Below are 21,030 nucleotides of genomic sequence, written 5' to 3'. Positions count from 1 at the left end.
CTCCGTAGAGAAATATGCTTTAAAGAGTGTGTCAGGAATATCAGTTATAATCGGTGGTTGAAATTGAAATCGGCCCAGTGATCAGTCGCGTGCATATCGTTTAGACTTTTTGAAGCTTTATAAATTCGGCATTAAATACAACCGTTAGAGTTAAAAACATTATAACACATGCTACAAGCTTCCAAAAAATGAACTCGTTTGTTACAGGTTCTGATATTGCAACAGGCAGTGGACATCAGCAGCCATCGAAGGTGATAGTTATTACACAATATTTGTAACCCTTTCACACAGTAAAAAAAAAATTTAATTCCAGAGAAAGCTTTCCCCTGTAAAAGAAGTTAAAAAAACTATAATGCATAAACCAGTTATCAATGGTAGCCCAGTTGCCAAGAAAAGATTTGCTCCAACCATCCCACCAACTCGTGCTAAGAAAACATCTGATTCCTCATCATTGAAGGAAAAGAAACCAATTCAACCGTACGAGGGAATTCCTAGAAGGGAAGGTCATGGAAGGGGGACTAATAATGGAAAGAATAATTTGAGGCAGCCCCATCAGAGACAGCCAGTAAACCATGGCAACAGACCAGTTGCACAATATCAAAAACCAGTACTTGTTCAGGTGACTACGTTTTGTTCTTATTATGTAATTTTTTTGTTATACTTTTTTTTTCTATTTATTTAGATGGAAGGAAGTCTATTTGGCCAAGGGGTGACAATGGAAAAGGAAAAGCATGCATCCAAACTACAAAATCAAGTGAGTATAATATCTGCTATCAATAAAATCACAGACATAAAATTTCTTTATTATTTAGGCTACCCTAGACCCTGTTCTGAATGCACTCAGTGCAGTTGACAGATTTGAGGATTTAAAAAATAGTAATTTATCAACCCGACTGCTAAAAAGCCAACTACTGATACCACAATCTAGCTCAGCTGATTCCAAAAGTCCAGAATCACAGCTGGAGGTCGAATTTTTAATCATAATCAATGAAGTGACTTCGATCCTAGTATCACTTATTATTTTTTAATTTTATCTGTTCCAGAGTAATCAACTGATTTTGAAGAGAGACAGTCAAATTCACAATGAAGACCAGGTGGTGGTGAATCAGAAGTTGTCAGAAAAACTGAAATTCCACCAAGTAGAAGGTGTAAAGTTTATGTGGAATGCATGTTTCAGAACCAGCACAAGTGCTGGATGTGTGCTTGCACATTGCATGGGTTTAGGCAAAAGCTTGCAAGTTGTAACTTTGACCCATACTGTACTTACTAATGCTATATGTCAGGTAACAAGCATAGTTGTATTATGATCAATAATATAGTATTTAAAATATTTTCTTTTCTATAAATTCTTTCTTTTTAATTTTCACGTAGGTAAATCGTGTAATGGTGGTGTGTCCACTTAGCACGGTCTTAAACTGGGAAAACGAGTTCAGGATCTGGCTTCCTGGTGACACATTCACGACTCTGAACGTTTGCGAATTAGCTAGCAGTAAAACGAGTAAAACGAGAGAAACAAAAATAAAAAAATGGCTGAATATCGGAGGAGTATTGATTTTGGGGTATGAAATATTTCGAATTCTTACCCAAGAGAAAAAGAAGCTTACTGAGCAGGACGAGGTATTTCGGCAAGCCTTAGTTGATCCGGGTCCGGATGTACTTATTTGTGGTATTTTCTAAATATTTATTCTACTGTGTTACTCTTCGTTCAACTGCCATCCGTGTTTTCTGGTTGCAGATGAAGGACATTTATTGAAAAACGAAGATGCTGAAATTTACAAAGCCATGAATCAGATTTGCACTCGACGCCGAATTATGCTAACTGGCACACCTCTTCAAAATAGTCTGTTCGAATTCTATACAATGGTTCAGTTTGTTAAGCCTGGACAACTGGGTACGAAAGCAGAATTCGGAAAACGTTTTGCAAAGCCGTTGGAAAAAGGACAGGCGGTCGACTCCGCCCCGGAAGATGTTCGTGTCATGAAACGGCGAGCTCTTATTCTTCATAAGATGCTTGAAAGTAAGCTAATTTTTTAAAAACTTTTTTCCAAATTTGTTGATTGAAATTTATTAATTCATTGGCATTATAAAATTTCATTGTTGCTAGATATTGTTCAGCGTTTTGACAGCAACGTCCTCGCACCCTTTTTACCACCCAAATATGAATATGTTGTATCCATAAGGATGTCGGAGCTCCAAATCCGCCTTTACCTTTATTATTTGGAAAATCACACTAAAGGAGGGAGTATCCAACCCTCCGGAAATCAAGGTGAAAGTGCTGGATTGTTCAGCGACTTTCAGCAGCTTGCCCGAGTTTGGACTCATCCAAAGGCTTTGCTTTTGGCATGTAATCGTCCGGATTCTAGGAACTCAACTCGACATGCTGTTTCAAAAATTTCCAGTAGTGGTGAAGGAACGGCGAAAAAAAATGCCAAAAACGACGATGACAACGATTACCTCATGAGGACCGAGGAACAAATTTTCGGTAAACATCTTGATTTACCTCTTTTTCTTATTAAAAATTAATATTTTTGACCAATGCTTCGAAAACAAAAACACTGAAAAAAGGCGAGGACGTGTGTATGCAAGATCCGGTTGACCAAGCTTTAACGTCGTCCAGCAGTCCTTGGTGGTCAGATTTAATCTCAGAAAACGAAATTAACAACATAAAACACAGTGGAAAATTTGTTCTGCTGATGGATATTCTTCGGGAGTGCGAGCTGATTGGTGATAAATTATTGGTCTTCAGCCAGTCGCTCACAAGCCTAGATCTGATAGAAGAGTTTCTTGCAATTGAAGATTTCAAAAATCAAATCAGAAGCACTAACGAAACCAATGGGGCAAGTGTCATAATTTGCCAATCACGATGTTTGCGTTTATTATTTATCTTTTTAGAAGGTTGTTGGCGGCACGTGGAATATCAATACTGATTACTTTCGACTGGATGGCTCCACGTCTTCCGAACAGCGTCTTAAATGGTGCCGAGCGTTCAATGACCCCCAAAATCCCCGTTCGCGTCTGTTTATAATCTCAACTAGAGCTGGCGGTATAGGCATAAATCTGGTGGGAGCCAACCGCGTCATAATTTTTGATGCGTCATGGAACCCGTCACATGATCTGCAAAGTGTCTTCCGGGTTTACCGGTATGAAATTTGTCTTGACTAATAACATCCGTAATTAAATTTTTAAATGCAGGTTAGGACAAAAGAAGCCGTGTTACATTTATTGCTTCGTAGCTCAGGGAACCATGGAAGAAAAAATCTATTATCGCCAGGTTAGCAAATAAAAATAAATATTCTTTTCGTCGCACTGCTTGCTGACGTTTTTTGTTCCCCTTGCACAGGTAGCCAAACTCTCACTATCAAGGCGTATTGTTGACGAGGAGCAAATCGATCGTTACTTCGGCTCAAACGATTTGACTGACCTCTATACATTTAATGCCGATGGCCAGTTTTCGTTACCGGCTTCAATACAAGAGCGTGATGACTCTTCTCTTCTTGACGACAACCTGTTGGCTGGAGTCGCAGTTCGACTGAAAGAGTGGGTTGGTGGGTACCAAGCACACGATTCTTTGCTTCAGAATCGTCCTGAAGAATATCTCGAAGACAGTGAGCAGCAAGCCATTTGGAAAATATTTCAAGTAGAAAAAGAAAAAGAGACTTCGTTGGCGCAAGCAAGCTCGCAAATAACTCTGTGATGAAGTTGGTTTTGTTTAGAACTGTCGAGGAGAGGAAAATTATTTCGTGGCAACACTGGTATTAACCCTGTTTGAACCCCTTCCTTTTACCCCAATGACTACCGGTTTCTGTGTGAATCATTAAAGCATGTTTCTCCGTAGAGAAATATGCAAATTATTCTTTCCATTATTAGTCCCCCTTCCATGACCTTCCCTTCTAGGAATTCCCTCGTACGGTTGAATTGGTTTCTTTTCCTTCAATGATGAGGAATCAGATGTTTTCTTAGCACGAGTTGGTGGGATGGTTGGAGCAAATCTTTTCTTGGCAACTGGGCTACCATTGATAACTGGTTTATGCATTATAGTTTTTTTAACTTCTTTTACAGGGGAAAGCTTTCTCTGGAATTAAATTTTTTTTTTACTGTGTGAAAGGGTTACAAATATTGTGTAATAACTATCACCTTCGATGGCTGCTGATGTCCACTGCCTGTTGCAATATCAGAACCTGTAACAAACGAGTTCATTTTTTGGAAGCTTGTAGCATGTGTTATAATGTTTTTAACTCTAACGGTTGTATTTAATGCCGAATTTATAAAGCTTCAAAAAGTCTAAACGATATGCACGCGACTGATCACTGGGCCGATTTCAATTTCAACCACCGATTATAACTGATATTCCTGACACACTCTTTAAAGCATATTTCTCTACGGAGAAACATGCTTTAATGATTCACACAGAAACCGGTAGTCATTGGGGTAAAAGGAAGGGGTTCAAACAGGGTTAATACCAGTGTTGCCACGAAATAATTTTCCTCTCCTCGACAGTTCTAAACAAAACCAACTTCATCACAGAGTTATTTGCGAGCTTGCTTGCGCCAACGAAGTCTCTTTTTCTTTTTCTACTTGAAATATTTTCCAAATGGCTTGCTGCTCACTGCCGCAAAAAATGTCTATACCTTCACAAGTGTGAAGCTTGACTCTCCGGGTGAGAGTGGGCTTCCAGAATAAGACGAGATAGAGAGGGGAATTTTAGGTAGACTTACAGTGTGTGCATAGTGACAACTAGCGGCGGTAGAGTAGAACGCGGCGGGTCGGGGCACAAAACAGTTTATTCACACAAACACTTACACTTACAAAATTAAAAGAACTTGTCGAGTCGAGCACTAGATAAAGACTGATTTCGTCAGGGTTTTGGGGAAACATTTTATACGGGAAAACAAGGTCAGTTTAATTCAACATACGGGGAAAGGTAGAGAATATTTTAGTGTAAATTTAACACTAAAGTGTAAAAAGGTACCGGGTAAGGGTTTTCGGGTTAGGGTACTCCGTGGGAACCAAGGTCGCACATCGGAGGTGTGAAATCGGCGGTGGTAAAAAGGTTCGCGGCTGGCCGTTCCTTACATACCTTACGGCCGTGAAAGATTGCGTCCCGCAATCATGTTGCAGGGTTTAGGGGAAGAGTGGATTCACTGTCGAACGAGTGGTACCCCGAAGTTTCGCTCGGGGAATCGGGTATATTGATCATAGTTAACAGTTCCTTCTTCAGCATGCGACACATGTATACACGACAAAACTTTTTTGACTATCTTCTTGGCGGGCGTATTGATGACCATGGCCGTAGCCCTGTGCGTCTTTCCGGTCTGGCTGGCTGTGCCAACTCTTCGTCGCCCTGGTCTGGCGGCGTGAATCCGAAAAATGGGTTTGAGATGTTCATTTCATTTTCATCTGTCGGGAGGTCTAGGGAAAACGCCTCCAGAGGGTAAGAGGACTCGGCTGTGTCGTCTTCTACCGGTGTGAGCTCTTCTTCCTCTTCCTCTTCGATTACTTGTCTTGCGGAATTTAGCCGGAGGTCTTCAAAGTCGGGACAGGGGTCATCCCTCCAGATCATAGCTTCTAGCAATGGTTTTATTCGGTTGGTGTGAACTAGCTGCGGGGCCGTCCCTGGTGTTGCCTGTATCTCCACTGTGTGGTTCGGGTTAATTTTGGTCACTCGATACGGGCCTTGGTATCTGGGATTTAGTTTACGGCTGGTCCCGGGTTTAACGGTTCGTACGTCGAGGAGTACTTTATCCCCTATTTGGTATTCGAACGTTTTAGCTCGTTTGTTGTATTGTTCCTTTTGCTGGGTTCTTGCTCTCTCTAGATTTTCCTTTACGAGGTCAAAAGCCTTAAGGAGGCGTTTCATGGTTTGGCTCTTGTAGTCTTGCGGTGTAATAGGATCGGAGGTGGTTGGCTGTAACCATCGGTCGATAGGCATGACTGCGTCCCGTCCATGATTCAGGAAATACGGTGTTTCGTGCGTCGAGGAGTTGATTGAATGACGATAAGCGAATGCTACGTGTCCCAACATGTCTTCCCAGTCTTCGTATCCTTCGGAGATGTACTTTCTTAGCATTTCTACGACGGTTTTATTGAAACGTTCGGTTAATCCATTGGTTTGTGGATGATACGCGGTGGTGGTGCAGTGTTTGATGCGAAGAGCCTTGCAAAGTTCGTTGAATAGCTCCGATGTAAAATTCGTGCCACGGTCTGAGATGATTACCCGAGGAGGGCCATGGTAGTTTATGACTTTGTCCACTAGGGCCTTACATGTTGTTACTGCGGTTTGGTCTGGAAGCGCCACGACCTCCGCCCATTTGGTAAAGTAATCTGTTATCACAAGTATGTGGTTATTTCCTTCGAAGGATGTAGGGTTAATAGGGCCCAAGAAATCTAGTCCTAATGTTTCGAATGGGGCTTGGGCGGGTTGGAGCGAATGTAGAAGCGCTCTGTTGTCTGATCGTCGTTGTCGAGCGCACGTTTCACATTTCTGGCAGTATTCTTTAACGTCTTCGAGCATGCTTGGCCAATAATACTTATCACGTAACCTCTGGCAGGTTCTTCGGTAAGCGAGGTGGCCAGAAAGCGGTGAGTCGTGATATTCTTCCACTAGCGCCTGTCGTAAGGATGCTGGTACCACCACTTGCTTCTGCACAAATTGTCGCCTCTTTTCGGAGTGAGGCGTGTACAACCTGCATAATATGCCATCCTCGACGGTAAATAGTTCGATTTCTCTTGCCCAGGTTGGCATTTGTCGTCGATCTTCTTCCCATAAAAGCCCATTTTCTAGGTACGCCTGGATGTCTTGGCATAAGGGGTCGTTCCTCTGTTCTTGTGTTATACTATCTGCGTCTTTGGGCTGCACTTGCACGGCTGCCACGGTTATCCGTGATAGGAAGTCAGCGTTTTCGTTTACCCGTCCTGGCCGATATCGTACCGTGTATTTTAGGTTACCGAGCATTATCGACCATCTTCCTAGTCTCCCTGTTTCGTCCTTGAAGGTCTGAAGCCATTGCAGGGGCCGGTGATCGCTTACTATCACGAAGGGTTCGTCTTGTAGGTAATATTTGAAACGTTTTATCCCGAATATCAGGGCTGCTGCTTCTTTTTCTACCGTTGAGTATTTTCTTTCACTGTCGTTAAGATGTCTGCTGGCATACGCAATTGGCTTGTCCTTTCCGTCAATTTCTTGAGATAGGACGGCACCTAGTCCGTGATCGCTTGCGTCCGTGAAGATTATGAACTCTTTACCAAAATCCGGGTATGACAGCACTGGTTCTGTTATCAGGCTCTTCCTGAGGGTTTCAAAGGCTTTTTCCTCCTCCAATCCCCATTTGATCTCATCTTTGGGTTGCCCTTTTGACTGTACTAGCAGGGGGTGTGCTATGGTTGAAAATTTCTCGATGAACCGACGGTAGTATGAGGCTAGCCCTAGAAATGATTGAAGTTCTCTCACGGTGCATGGGCGTTTGTAATTGGCTATTGCTTCAATTTTTGTTGGGTCGGGGGCTACTCCTTCGGCTGATATGATGTGGCCAAGATAATTTACCTTCTCTTGCAGGAATTTGCATTTAGATAACTTGAGTTTTAAGTTAGCTCTCTCCAATAGTCCAAAAATTTCTCGCAGGTGCAGAACGTGTTCTTCGATGGTTTTGGAAAATACTATAATGTCGTCTAAGTAAACGAGGCAACTTTTACCGAGGACGCTTGTTAACACAAAATTCATCAAACGTTGAAATGTTCCTGGGGCGTTTGTTAGCCCAAATGCTAATCTATTCCATTCGTACAAATTATTGTCCACAATAAAAGCAGTCTTCTCTTTGGATTGCTCATCCATCTCTATTTGCCAGTACCCTGAAGCGAGATCTAAGGTGGAGAATAGTTTCTGTCCTTGCAGGAGGTCCAATACGTCGTCGATTCTTGGCAGCGGAAATGAGTCTTTTTTCGTGATGGAATTTAGTTTCCTGTAGTCGATACACAGTCTTTCTTCTCCCGATTTTTTCCGTACCAAAACAATGGGCGATGCCCAAGGAGAAACAGATGGTCGTATAATCTTGTGTCTGAGTAGTTCTTGGATGATTTCCTCCGCGACTTCTTTTTGTCGTGGGGAGTTCCGATAGGGCCGTGAGCGGAGTGGTCCTTTGCCTTGCGTGTCGATCGTGTGCTTGACTAGTCCTGTCTTTCCGAGATCTTCTGTTTTGAAAGCAAACAGATGGGCGTGATTTTCGAGGAGCTCTAGTAGGGCTTGTTTTTCTTTGCTCGGAATTTCTGCCAGGGCTTCGTTGAAGACGTTGGGGTCAGTCGGCGTGTTTTGGTAGGAGCAGGAGGCAACTGTGTGCTGTGTTTTTTCTTCGGTGAAGACTACTGTACCTAATACTTGAAAGGCTGGTATCGTGATTTGTTTGTCGGTCTCGTTGATGATGACGATGCGAAATAATCCATTCCCTTGTTTCTTCGAAACGAAGGGGTCAAGGCGGACTCCCTTCGGGAGTTCTGGAGCTGGTATAAATGAACAGGCGATGTTCGGGGGTAGCTTTCCGCCCCCCGTTCGCTCTCCACCACTTGGGCTGTGTATGGAGGAATAGTGATTTTGCGCGGAGTTATCATAACGGGCTCATGAGTAGGTTGATCCGATTTTCTCATCCGATAAATCGTCTTCTCACTGCCGTTGAAGATGAACTTGTGACCGTAGAGTGCGTCTAAACCTAGTACGCAGTTCTCGGTAATATCGTCCACTACGATGAACGATTGAACTAGGAGATCGGGACTTTCTTCGTCCACTAGCTGAAATTGAAGGGTTACTGTACCCAGGGTTTTTAAGCGCCTGTTATTTATATCAAATAGCTCTACCGCTACTTCTGGAGAAAAATTCACTACGTTTCCACCGAGTGCCGAGTATAAATTGTTGTTTAGTAAGCTTTGTCCTGCACCACTGTCGAAAAGGGCTTCGAATGTTACTTCCCCTGCTTTTAGTGTTATTCTTGGAGGTCTGACTTTATTTTGCACACTTCTTACGTATTGGCGGGGCTTAGGATCGTTTCCACCGTTTGGCCCGACATGTCTATCGGTGGTTACTCGTTTAACTGTCCGGTTGCGGTGTTATTTGTTGGAGGGTTGTTTGCAGTAGGTGGTGGGTATTGCGGCGTTTGTTGCTGCTGCGGTCTTGGGGGCTGATTATAATAGTCCCTCGGCGGTGGATTGTTTGGAGGTTGCTGCCCTGATGACGGGTGGTTTCCGGGAGCGCGACAGGAATTGCGGTTGTGTCCCCTACGTCCGCATATTTCGCACACTAGTCTCATCTGGTATTGCCTCGCTGCACAGTTATTGGTGTCGTGTCCGTACATGTTGTGGTATGTACAGAATTTATCGGACGTGTCGTATTGCCCATTTCTCGGCTCCCTTCGCTCTGGTCTCCTCGTTTCGGCGTTCTTGGCGAGTTCCGATCTAATTACTTCCCTCATGAGGTCGGAGATGTCCTTTGCTTCGTCTTCTTTCCTTGCTAGGGGCCCTGCTGCGTCTCCTGTGCCTGGGTTTTCTCTTGAATTTATGATTTCCAGAGCTGAATCGTGTCGTTCTGCTGTCTCGATCATCTGGTCGAATGAGGGGAAATCCTTGCAGAATAGTCGATCGTGAAGTTGGGGGGCTAGTCCGTTCATGAATTTATCCCTGCTCAACTGTTCGATTACTTCGTGGCTTACGTTCGGGTAGCCTCCTCTTGCAAGTTTCTGGATTCGGTGTGCGAAGTTCCTGATTGATTCTCCAGGTTCCCTTTTGCAGCTGTTGAACGAGGTTCGGTATTTGTGTTCCATGTTTTTTCCCATGAATCTTTCTTTGAGCGCTTGCTTGAGGGTTTCATAGCAGGTTGCTTCGACTGGGTGATCGAGTTGGTACTGTTCCAAGAAGTCTCCTGCTGGACCCACTAGTTTGGATCGGAGATATTTAATTTTTTTGGATTCTTCGAAATCGCCAATGTCCAAGGTATTTTCGAAATGCCTTAGCCAAGAGTTGAAGTCGGCGTTGTTTCCTGGTGTGGAGAATACGCTAATTTGCGTCAGCAGCCGGGTTGCTTGTATATCGAGTTCGCTGATTGTCGATTGGTGGTGTCCGTAGTGAGGCTGTGGTTGGTGTGTGTTTGAGGCCATGTAGCTTGGTTGAGAGGCCATTGTTGATGCCGTCGTTCGGTAGTTCTGCCAGGGAGGGGCGATGGCACTGCTCATCGGATTTTGCCACAAGGTGGGGTTCGGTGTAGACGTATACTGGGGAGGGTTGGTTGCTCGGGTTGTGTTGTTTCCTACTAGGGTGGCTACGAAATTTGCGGCTTCGTCGGTTGACCAGTTATTTCTGGTTAAAGCTCGGAATACTGCTACCAAGTCGTCTTCGGGAATGGTTGAGTTAGTACTGGCTTGAGGGCGCGGGTTATAGTTCATTGTGTTTGTGGTGTTCTGTCTTGTTGTCGTTGATAATTGAGGGGTGAATGATACTCTCTTTGGAACCGGAGGTGGGAGGTTTTCTGCGTTTCTCGGCGTTTCCCTATGTGTTGCTACTGTAGAAGATCTTAACTCTCTTTCTGCTAGTCTGCTTGTTGTTTTGCTTCTTGCCCCAGTTTCTTGGTTCTGGCTTGTTAAAAAGGGGTTTCCTCTACTAGTTACACGGATCGGGTGTGGTGTGAGGACGGAGTGCGGTATGTCTGCCTTAAAACTGGTTAGTTCCAGGTTAGGGTTTTGTCGGGAAGCCAGTGTGGTCGATTCCGTCTGACCTGCGGTTACTGGTGAAGGGTTTGGGTAGAGAGCTTCTGGTATCGGAGTTAGGTATGTTCTGAGGTTCAAAAATCGGAAAAGTTCCTTTGGTGTATTAAAATGCTCGCCGTACTGCTGTATCACTGCTCGGTATGATTTTCTGATTTGTTCGTAAGACAGTTCAGGTTGGCAATTAAGTTCCCTCAAAAATAGTAGTTCGTGTAAGATCTCTTCTTCTGGTACGTCTTCAAGTTGTAAATCGGCGTATTGTTTGTTAAAGCTTGGGGTGCCTGTTGTGTCTGTTTTTAGTGTTGTAAGGTTCTCGTTGAAGAAAAGTTGTGTGGCTTCGTTTTCTATTCCCTGCTGACCACGATCTTCTGCGATAAGTGCTTGAGCTTGTCTTAGAATTTCGAAAGGGGGTGTTCCGTATTGGTCGCTCTCTAGGTGCGTTGTTTCTTCTTCCCTAATTCTATCCCACTGATCGACGAGGTTGTGCTCTTCTACTTCGTTGTCCGTTAGTAGGTTGATATTGCTAGGGGATTCGTTATCTGGGGCGATTTGTGGCTGTATCTGAGAATATACTATTTCGCTTGTAGGACCCTGATTTTTTCTGGCTACTTTATTTTTGGTCGTGAATCCTGTAACTATTTTCCCAGCGCTTCGAAATACTTTTGTAAAATTATCCATTTACTTTTTTTAGGCGAATAAGTTCTAATTTCCTTTAGCAGTGGCGCTTATTGGTAAAAAATCAATAGATATTTGGCAATGTGGGAAAAAATTAAAGGTGGCGCTATCTGAGGTACCGGAAAGGTATAGGAAAATTCAAGTCTCTAACGGGGTTCGGGGTTCGAATTTCACTGTCACCAATGTGAAGCTTGACTCTCCGGGTGAGAGTGGGCTTCCAGAATAAGACGAGATAGAGAGGGGAATTTTAGGTAGACTTACAGTGTGTGCATAGTGACAACTAGCGGCGGTAGAGTAGAACGCGGCGGGTCGGGGCACAAAACAGTTTATTCACACAAACACTTACACTTACAAAATTAAAAGAACTTGTCGAGTCGAGCACTAGATAAAGACTGATTTCGTCAGGGTTTTGGGGAAACATTTTATACGGGAAAACAAGGTCAGTTTAATTCAACATACGGGGAAAGGTAGAGAATATTTTAGTGTAAATTTAACACTAAAGTGTAAAAAGGTACCGGGTAAGGGTTTTCGGGTTAGGGTACTCCGTGGGAACCAAGGTCGCACATCGGAGGTGTGAAATCGGCGGTGGTAAAAAGGTTCGCGGCTGGCCGTTCCTTACACAAGCGTCTAGCCTTATTGGACAGCGGCCGTTTGTCCAGAGACTTCCTAGGTAATTCATTGATCAAAATGCACAAATTGTCTCCAAGAACGTTTCAAAACATCACGCTATTTCAGGCAACATGCATCGGAAGTACGGAGAGCAATGTCATCAGCTAGTCAAATGAGTGATGGCTACCAAACAAGCTGAACCGTTTCATATGCTGGTAGTATACAGAGTGCCCATTCTGTCACATGGAATGAAGTGCTTGAACCATTGGATTATGAGGATGTCATGAATGAACATGCAAGTGACTCAGATCCCTTGAAACTTGTCCTCAGCTTCCCCCTGGATGATCTACAGATCTATCTCCTCCAAAGACCGGTGGAGGACTCTACAACCAATAACACCACCAGAGCAATTGTCTTTAGTTTAACTGGAGATAAAAGGATAAAACGTAAACTAATCTAAATGTTAATTTTAGGGAAACATTAAACTCTCATGTAAGAGATTGTGTACGCTGTTATACTTCACCGTTGGCTGATTGTTCAACATAGATACCAAGAGTATAGCAGTGGAAGCCTTGCACGTCAAGCAGCTAGTCGTCTTAATGCTTTGGCGTCTACCCCTCGTCAGGAGTTTGAAATTGATGGAGAAAATGATGGCAATTTAAACAGTGAAAATGAAAATAATTTGATAGATTCTTTGTCAACAAAGGTATAGGAAATTTGAATTACAGTTTACTCTGTTCATAAATTCTACTTTCTAAGTTTTAATCTACAGGCTAGTTCCATTCGTAGCTCAAACTCTGTATCAGATACCCCACGTGGTAGCTGGGCAACTTTTGATCTGCGGCAAACAGCTAGTGATCCTCCACTTCCAGGGTTTCTAGACCGTTTAGCTCCTGATGTAATAGATAATGTGAACAAACTTCGAAGATCTGAACTACAGTTGGTACGCTTTTCTGACTCATATATTAGAAGTGATTCTGTGGACTAATAGTGTACTTATCGTCTTGAAATCTCAGGATACATTGTTTGCACTATATCCGCCTCAAGATGATGAAGATATCATCGAGAGACGTTGCCAACCTGATATGCCGATTGAACATCTGGGGCATCGAATTTTAGTGAAATGCACTCAACTTCAGTATAAAAAAACAAAAAACGAAAAAAACAAACAAAACAAGATCATTTATTATTGTATAAATTTTTAACAAATTTTTCTTATTAAAGGCTTGAGCTAGAAATCGAACCCATTTATGCATCCATGGCGTTGTACGATGCCAAAGAGAAGAAAAAAATATCAGAGAAATTTTATTTTGATTTGAATTCGGATTCTATTAAGCATATGTTGGCTACCCATATCCCTTTTCAAGTAACCTCCCCACATTCAATATGAAGTTTAAGCCGAGCTATTAACTGTTATTGATTCCCTAGGATGTTAGCCAACCTGAGGCGTTCCTGCACGTTCAGTACAACATATCCATCAACGGATCTATTTCTTGTTGTCAAGCTGGAAAAAGTCCTTCAGGGCGATATAAATGAATGTACCGAACCATACATTAAAGACGATAAGGTATGGTATAGGAAAAACGAATCTATGCGTCCTATAGAAGTAAGTCCTATAGCTGTGACACAATCTGGATTCGTAGAACCGAGAAAAGGTGAAAGCAAATGCCGTAGCGTGCTGCGAAAGACTTGGGAGGTACAGGATGCCCTTTGCGTGGACAGGAATTCATTTACACAGCATACTCCACGGAGCTGGAAATAGTGACCGTGAAAAGGATAAAACAAACGAACGTGACTCAAATGAAGCAGTTCCGCCCTCGGGAGCGAACAGCTTGGGTAAAGAAAAAATGGTCTTGTCATACTAAAGAGATTGTGTTTGCTAATTTGCTGGTCTACCTGAGGAAAAAAAGATCGCAAAAATAGCACTAGTAGTTTTGATCAATTCCGAAGAAAAACTGGAGTTGACACAGGATCGGGGTCCTGGTCACGAACGACGTGGTTCCTTGGAAAGACGTGGTACGGCGGGATCCCACGATAAACGAAGTAGTTGGTCATCCACAGGAGATGAAGCTGGGTTGAGTCTCGATAACTTTCGACCCGTCACTCTCACCGTTTCCAGTTTCTTCAAACAGGTTCGAAATTTCTTTGATTTCTAGATCCATGTTCGATTCATGTACTTGATTTATCGTGAAATCATTAACACCGTTTTTTCCCGCCATTCTTTCCCCTTTTCTTCCTATTTGCTTCGTCTTTCTTTTTCTTTCTTTCCCTTTCTGCTTCTTTTTTCCCGCGTGTTTCGCTCTCCCCTCAATAGGAGGGTGATAGGCTTAGAGATGATGATTTGTACAAATACCTTCACGAACTACGGAGATCTAATAATGCATTGAAAAGGTTGAAATGCATACCAGGAACATTAAAACTTGAAGTTTCACCTTGTCCCGAAGAAAATAAATGTTCATTGACTCCAGAGTTAGCTAAGCTGCATCCTTATCCTGGTAATTTACTAATTGTCCATGGACGCCTGCTGACACATTTTTACATATTTTTTTCCCATTTTATTAACTACGTGATTTATTGAAAGACGACAAAATAAGGCCTACAAAAGAGCTGATAGAGTTTCCACCCAGAGAGGTCTATACGCCGTTTTACACATACAGGAATTTACTTTATGTTTATCCGAAAAATTTGAACTTCGCGAACAGAGGTTACTACTCTTGCTTCTGGTAAAGAAACTTTTATTAATCGTATTGACCTTCAACAGGATCGGCACGAAATATTTCAGTAAGGATACAATTTATGTGTGGGGAACAAGAAACCCACGCAATGCCTGTCATTTTTGGTAAATCATCTTGTGCCGAATTTTCTTCCGACTACTTCACCGCCGTCACTTATCACAACAAGTAATTATTCTAAACTAATATAGGTCAATTATTCATGTCAATACTTTATTTATAGGTGTCCTGATTTTTACGATGAAATAAAAATAAAATTACCCGCGAACTTAAAAGACTGCCATCATCTGCTGTTCACGTTTTACCATGTTTCTTGCCAGCGGAAAGTTGAGCAAACAGCTCTAGAGACTGTTGTTGGATACTCGGTAAAAAAGAAAAAGAAAATCCAAATTTGATAACTTTTTATTAATGAATCGTATGAATTAATCTGGATCACGTCGTATAATATTATTATTCGTTTTTTTTTAATGTATCGTAGTGGCTACCGATGCTTAAAGACGGCAGCCTACAAACTGGAGAATTCTCTCTTCCGGTTATGTTGGATCCCCCACCATCAAACTATCTTTACATACATCCTGAAGTAATGTTACCGGGGACGCGTTGGGTAGACAACCATAAAGGGATTTTTAACATTGTCATCGAAGCTGTAACGTCAATTCACACTTTGGTATGTACTTTATACCTATCTGTTGTTACTCCGTGTCATTCATGAATCGCTTTGCATTAGGATCGTCATCTAGATCGCTTTTTAAATATTTGTTCTGCCTTGGAAGAGAATCGCATTGTACCTCATATTGGGGAAGCCAATATGGAAGCCAGTTTGAAACAAAGGTTAGAAAACAAATTACTACTAATAAATATGCTTTATTTTACACAATTCTTAATCGTTAGCATTGGTGATTTGAACAATTCAAAAACCGAACAAATGGTTAAATTTCTTCCTTTGATTCTCGAAAAGTTGATTGGCCTGATTGTCTCTCCTCCTCTTTTGAATGGCCAGCTGCTCAAATGCGCTGGCGTAGCCTTTGATTGTTTTGTTGCAATCGTCGGAACATTCACAGTAAGTGAAATAATGAGAAACATTGATACGATGCTAATTGAGTACTAATTCCAGGAAATTCTCGATCACTTGAATGATCCACATGGGAGAAATAGTTTGTTAGCCCCATATGTTCATTTTCAAGCATGTGTTCCACAAGAAAACCGCGTTTGCTGTCCCCCTCAGCACCGCACTCTCTCATTACCTCCACAACGGAAGCATAACAGAAGGATAAGCCAGCCAGAAGTTCATCTGAATGTTGAAAACGTTGGATTAGATGCTGAAATTAACAGCTGTCTGAAAGGAGTTGATAGAGCCAATAATGTGAAAAGCGGGAATGATTTTACATCTACAGCTTGGCCCAGTCAGCGTAAACTTCTTCACGAAGAAATTGGTCTTCTATGGGCCATGTCCACAAACGCATCTCGAGATGTTGTATTCTCAAACGCATGGTACGTTATTCAGTGTAACATCGAAATTAGCCATATATAATCTATCGCTGCTGAAACAAACAGGTTCTTTTTTGAGCTGATAGTCAAAAGTATGGTGGAATACTTGGGTTCAACTCAGAAGCTAGATTGCCCACGGAAGCAAAGATTTCCGGAGCGTTTCCTAGAAGACATAGGACGTTTAGTTTCACTCGTTACAGCCGAAATTTTATCAAGGCAGCGACGTGATGGTGGCGAATCGAAGGTATACGTTATAATCTCGTACAAATGTAACCGTTTGATTTAATTTCATTTGTTTTTCAGAGTGCCCTTTTATTGAACATTCATCTCTCCTTCTTTCTTCATGATTTGCTTTCTGTTATGGACAGAGGTTTTTGTTTTCTCCCTGATTCGTTCCTATATCCGTACGCTGGCAGAAGACAAGGCACTTTACCCAGTAATTCATGTGTTTTATGATTCAGAATCTGTTTTACTGTAACGAAACAATTTTCTTCAATTTTTAGAACGAAATTCCGCACATCGCAAGTCTAAAGGTAATTGTGTTTCTTGTTTTCAGTTAAAGAAAAATTTTATTATAAGAAATATTTCGGAGCAGTTGGACTTCTTGCGCGTAATATGCAGCCACGAGCACTTCGTCGCGCTTAACTTGCCTTATTCAACACCGCTATGCAGTTCGACTGCTTCATCACCGTCACCTTCACCATCTGTATCTTCATCAAACAGCCAATCATCTTTTGTTTCCACGTTGGTTGGTGTGTCTAGCTCAGCACGCTTTGCCGAGCTAACTGGTGAATTTCGCCAGCAGCACTTCCTCATCGGCTTGATCCTTTCTGAACTCGCAGCCGTCTTTGAATTGCAGTTAGTAAAACTAAAAGTTTCTGTTGATTAAATTATATTTATATTTTACTATTCGTTCTATAGGAGCCCTGCTTTGCATGCACGGGCAGCAAATTTAGTACGAAATTTGTTGACAAGCCATGATTGGGATCCGAGATATTCCGATGCAACTTGCAAAGCCAGGGTGGCTACTTTATACTTGCCATTAATTGGCGTCCTGATTGATGCCCTCCCACATCTATTTGATTGGAACTCGGAAACAAAAGGTAATTGTATACTTTTATGAATACTTTGTTATTAAAGTAAATATTCTTGCGCCAGATCATTTAATTTGTCGCTTAGTATAAGCTTTCTTGGGACAAAGATCAGTGCGCTGCATTAACAGTAAGGTCGTTCGGGGATGAGCTGTTGCTTAAGGAGTACACAGTTTTCATTTGGTTTCGCACCTGACAAACTAATCTTTCAAAAACAATTTTAAAATGCACTTTTAGTTACATATTAAAAAAACAAAACATTGTGAAACACAGGAAGGCCTCTAGTCGAAGGGAGCAATGAAGAGCAAGATTCTTCAACGGTGAACTTCGCTGTAGCACAAGCTATTGCTGGAATTCCGGTTGACCAGGTATGTCGGACACGTTATTATTTTTTCTTCCGCATTTTCTCTTAAGTTCGTTACGATAGGCGAAAGGAAAAATATCTGCGGAAACAACTCGTCACCTGCTGATTTGTCTACTGTGGGTTTTGCGTCACGTTGGAGAAGTGCCATTGCGGAATTGGTGGTCTGATTTAAATCCGGCCAAGCTTCATCGCCTTTTGGAAATGCTTTTTATCTGCGTCTCTGGATTTGAATATCGTGGAAAACGCGGTATTCTTCGTTCCATGCAGCAAAGGGGCGGCCGAACTACAGAGATCGTCAAATCGCGCTTAGAGGACCTCATCCTTGGCCAAGGATCTGCCCGTTCTGATCTCATTCTACGTCGCCGTGGTAATAGCCAACAACAATTTTTCTTCAATTCATTTTAGAATCATAATTTTCATAAATCGATGTTCAAAAAGTTAAGTTCTCATTTTAGAGCGTATTATTAGACGGCTATATTCATTTTTTATCAACATTTTTTTGTGACAAACAATTGGCGGAGCAGCGATAAATGGTAGCGACAGCGTAGTGGCAAATTCACAGTTCTACACGGGAATTGCCCATACACAAGCCACACCAGGTGGGCAGCTGTCTGCTTTCGCACACTGCACACTCATTGCATATTTTACTTGCCTGAAATAAAGTCGAAACTAACCGTGAAAATAACGAAGATTGCTGGCATGCTTGATTTATATGTAACGCATGGATGTACAGCGGTTGTTAAAATTTCTATTGCTAATGCTATTAAATACTAATTTTTCTATTCTTGTGTAAATAGCGTTTTATAAAATCATTCGTTTTTATTTTAAGAACGAAATCCGTCGCCCAATCCATCTGTAACTGTCGCTGACAAACAGACGCTGCGATGGCGCAAAGATACAGCAGCCTGGAAATTGGCCAATGAAGCATGGGAAAAACCTCGGGTGGATGTTGAATTGGATACCTACATGGAAGGCAACCTTTCAACACAAACCAGCCTTACCATTCTCGACACGTTGGAGCTCATAGTGCAGGTTGGTTCAAAAATCCAAAATGAAATTTTATGTAATTAAATAATGTATTTGATATATTTATAAATAGGTAGTTTCGCAACACGATAACTTGCAGACGCTGCTCCCGGTAGCTCTCCGTGTTCTCCTTCATTTACTGGGATGCTGCCAGAGCACCGCTTTACTGCAAAATGCTTTTGCCACCCAAAGGGCACTTGTATACAAGGTAAATCTTTACTAGGAGGAATTGGCTAATAAGGGAAAGAGAGTTAGTCCTTGCCGATATAAAGTACCCCAAGCATTAGCATGCGGTTTTCGGTAGAAAGTAAACAGTCCTGTGACGCTTAAAGTAGAAAAAGAAATTCTTGTCGAATGAGCCCCGTTGTGTTAGCTGTCGGAACAACAACTAACCAACCAACTAACTATGCAATAATGGACGGTATACACAGTTCCGTACAGGCACGAAAAACAATTTTTTTCTTTAATCACATTACACATTTTGTGCTCCTCCCCCTTGCTGTCTATATAATCAAAGGATTAACATGTTTCCTTTTTTTTCTTAAAAAAATTGTCAACAGATTATTCGCCGCTCCGGACCGATGCAAGTTTATGCGATCGGTCATGTCCATCATCGACGTGGTGGCCATCTTGCCCTATTACATTGATCTGGACATCTCCACTGAAAACGACGACGTCTCAGGAATTAAATTCTATCGGATATATATTGGATTGTGCTCGCTTGTGTCGAGCGTCATGTTGCCTTTTAAATAAACTTCTGCTCCTTTCTTCTTCATACGTGTTTAACGATGCGAACGTTGATGCCTCAATCATTTGCGGCCGTTTTCTTCCTCTTTTTTTTTTTTTTGTGAATAGTTCTGGACCGGACCCCGAGAATCAGCCGGAAGGTAAGCTATATGTAACAGACTGGTCGTTTTTTTCTTTCTTTTTTATTCGGCGATCGGCAACATTTATCCGGCCGTATTTAACCTTTTTTGTGTGTGTAGATGCGCACGTATTAATGCATCAAATATTGTTATATAGTACTATACTCTATCGGAATATAGAGCAGTAAATGATTTTTGCATTTGGGATCTGTTTAACGTGTCAAGTTTTCGTCGAAATTTGTGTTGCGCGATACTTATAGACATTGCGGTAGGGGGGAGATAAGGAAGAGCATTTTTGAATTGCCTAACCGCTGAATAATTGGGCGATTTTGTTGAACATTGACACGCTGCTTTCTTTTTTGTTTCTATACGGGAAGAATGTTGTCGTAAATCGTTTTGCCCTTCTGTTAAAAGCTCACATTTTACCGTTCTAACCGTAAAGAAGGATTAGCTTATCTGTCGGGAAAATGTGACGATAGATGACGCGCAAAGTGCAGTTCAATCACGATATAATCTTTCGAGCATAATAGCGCTGCTTTGGTTAGTCACCATCCCCCCCACCAATTTACATGTCCTTAAATATGTATATTATAAGATATATATCCGACATCCATTGCGGTGGCCATTTTGATGACGCGCCTAATTCAAATTTGAATTCTAACTTTTGTTTATTATTATTTAAACGTTTTAAATTTGAAACGTTTAAACGTTGAATGTTGTTATGCAAATAAAAGTACTTTTTAAAAAGAAGTTCAGTGAATTTTAAGAGTAAATAGCAAATGTCTTCTTCAAATTCAACATAAAATAAATACGAGTGACACAAACAAATTATTTTGATTATTTAATTATTTAAATACATTTATAAATTTAAAAATACCCAATTAGATTGAAAAGGTTTGTCATTAGTTGTTTATGGTAGGTTTGGAAGGTCGCTTTCCAACTGACTATTGAATTCTTGGTTGTTGCTCCGTTTTCATACCAGTGGGATTCTGATACCTGGAAAAGGAAAAACAAATGAGTGATGTCAGGGCCATGACATTAAAATATTGTGAAATAAGTTACCTGTTTGATGAGTATGTTAATTTTTTTTTATAATGCCACTATTATTTACCTTCTGTATCCAATAGTGTAATTTCCATCGTGGATGGAAAACACAGCCAACACACTGAATGCAAATCTAAAGCTTTGCATTAATTAACAGTTTAAGACATTATTCATGCTTTTTATTAAACCTAACCAAAATTTTTTAAATGACAAGACATTAAATATATTACTTAACAATAAAAAAACTCTTCTTACACTACAAATTACTTAAATCTAAATTCTGTCTAATAAATGTATTACAAATAATTGAATTAAATAAAAAACAACTTTTCGTGGAAGCAATAATTATCACACTCATTTAAACAGATAGTCTGCTTGAAAATAGATATGGCCTAATAG

At 41.5% G+C, this 21,030-nt stretch overlaps 1 protein-coding gene and 1 pseudogene across 3 annotated transcripts; both read left to right on the top strand.

Moving 5' to 3' along the window:
- The first annotated feature begins 27 nt into the window (after nt 1–27).
- On the top strand, nt 28–4,291 carry LOC116927599 (transcriptional regulator ATRX homolog). Of its 3 annotated transcripts, none has more exons than XM_032934626.2 (12): nt 28–251; nt 314–619; nt 683–754; nt 813–965; nt 1,044–1,283; nt 1,372–1,666; nt 1,736–2,017; nt 2,105–2,482; nt 2,566–2,837; nt 2,896–3,140; nt 3,193–3,271; nt 3,341–4,291. In XM_032934626.2, exons 1-12 carry the CDS (start codon nt 189–191, stop codon nt 3,692–3,694), a joined length of 2,739 nt encoding a protein of 912 aa, XP_032790517.2. In that variant the 5' UTR covers nt 28–188; the 3' UTR covers nt 3,695–4,291. The 3 variants fall into 3 exon arrangements, with proteins under 3 accessions (XP_032790517.2, XP_045036830.1, XP_045036831.1); XM_045180895.1 differs by having other exon boundaries at nt 2,893–3,140; XM_045180896.1 differs by lacking the exon at nt 28–251 and having other exon boundaries at nt 549–619; nt 823–965; nt 2,893–3,140.
- A 212-nt stretch (nt 4,292–4,503) lies between these two features.
- LOC123477514 lies at nt 4,504–19,496 on the top strand (annotated as a pseudogene).
- Nucleotides 19,497–21,030: the final 1,534 nt, after the last annotated feature.

Source organism: Daphnia magna, unplaced genomic scaffold (assembly GCF_020631705.1).
Source record: "Daphnia magna isolate NIES unplaced genomic scaffold, ASM2063170v1.1 Dm_contigs074, whole genome shotgun sequence".
Taxonomy (NCBI): Eukaryota; Metazoa; Arthropoda; class Branchiopoda; order Diplostraca; family Daphniidae; genus Daphnia; species Daphnia magna.
The sequence above is the reverse complement of the archived record's forward strand: the minus strand, read 5'-3'. Positions and strand labels throughout refer to the sequence as shown.

Excerpts from the sequence above, each read along its gene's own strand:
- LOC116927599 (XM_045180895.1), top strand. The coding sequence starts at position 189 with ATGAACTCGTTTGTTACAGGTTCTGATATTGCAACAGGCAGTGGACAT. Across the intron at positions 252-313 it reads GACATCAGCAGCCATCGAAG|AGAAAGCTTTCCCCTGTAAA; the intron begins GTGATAGTTATT and ends ATTTAATTCCAG. Across the intron at positions 1,667-1,735 it reads TCCGGATGTACTTATTTGTG|ATGAAGGACATTTATTGAAA; the intron begins GTATTTTCTAAA and ends TTCTGGTTGCAG.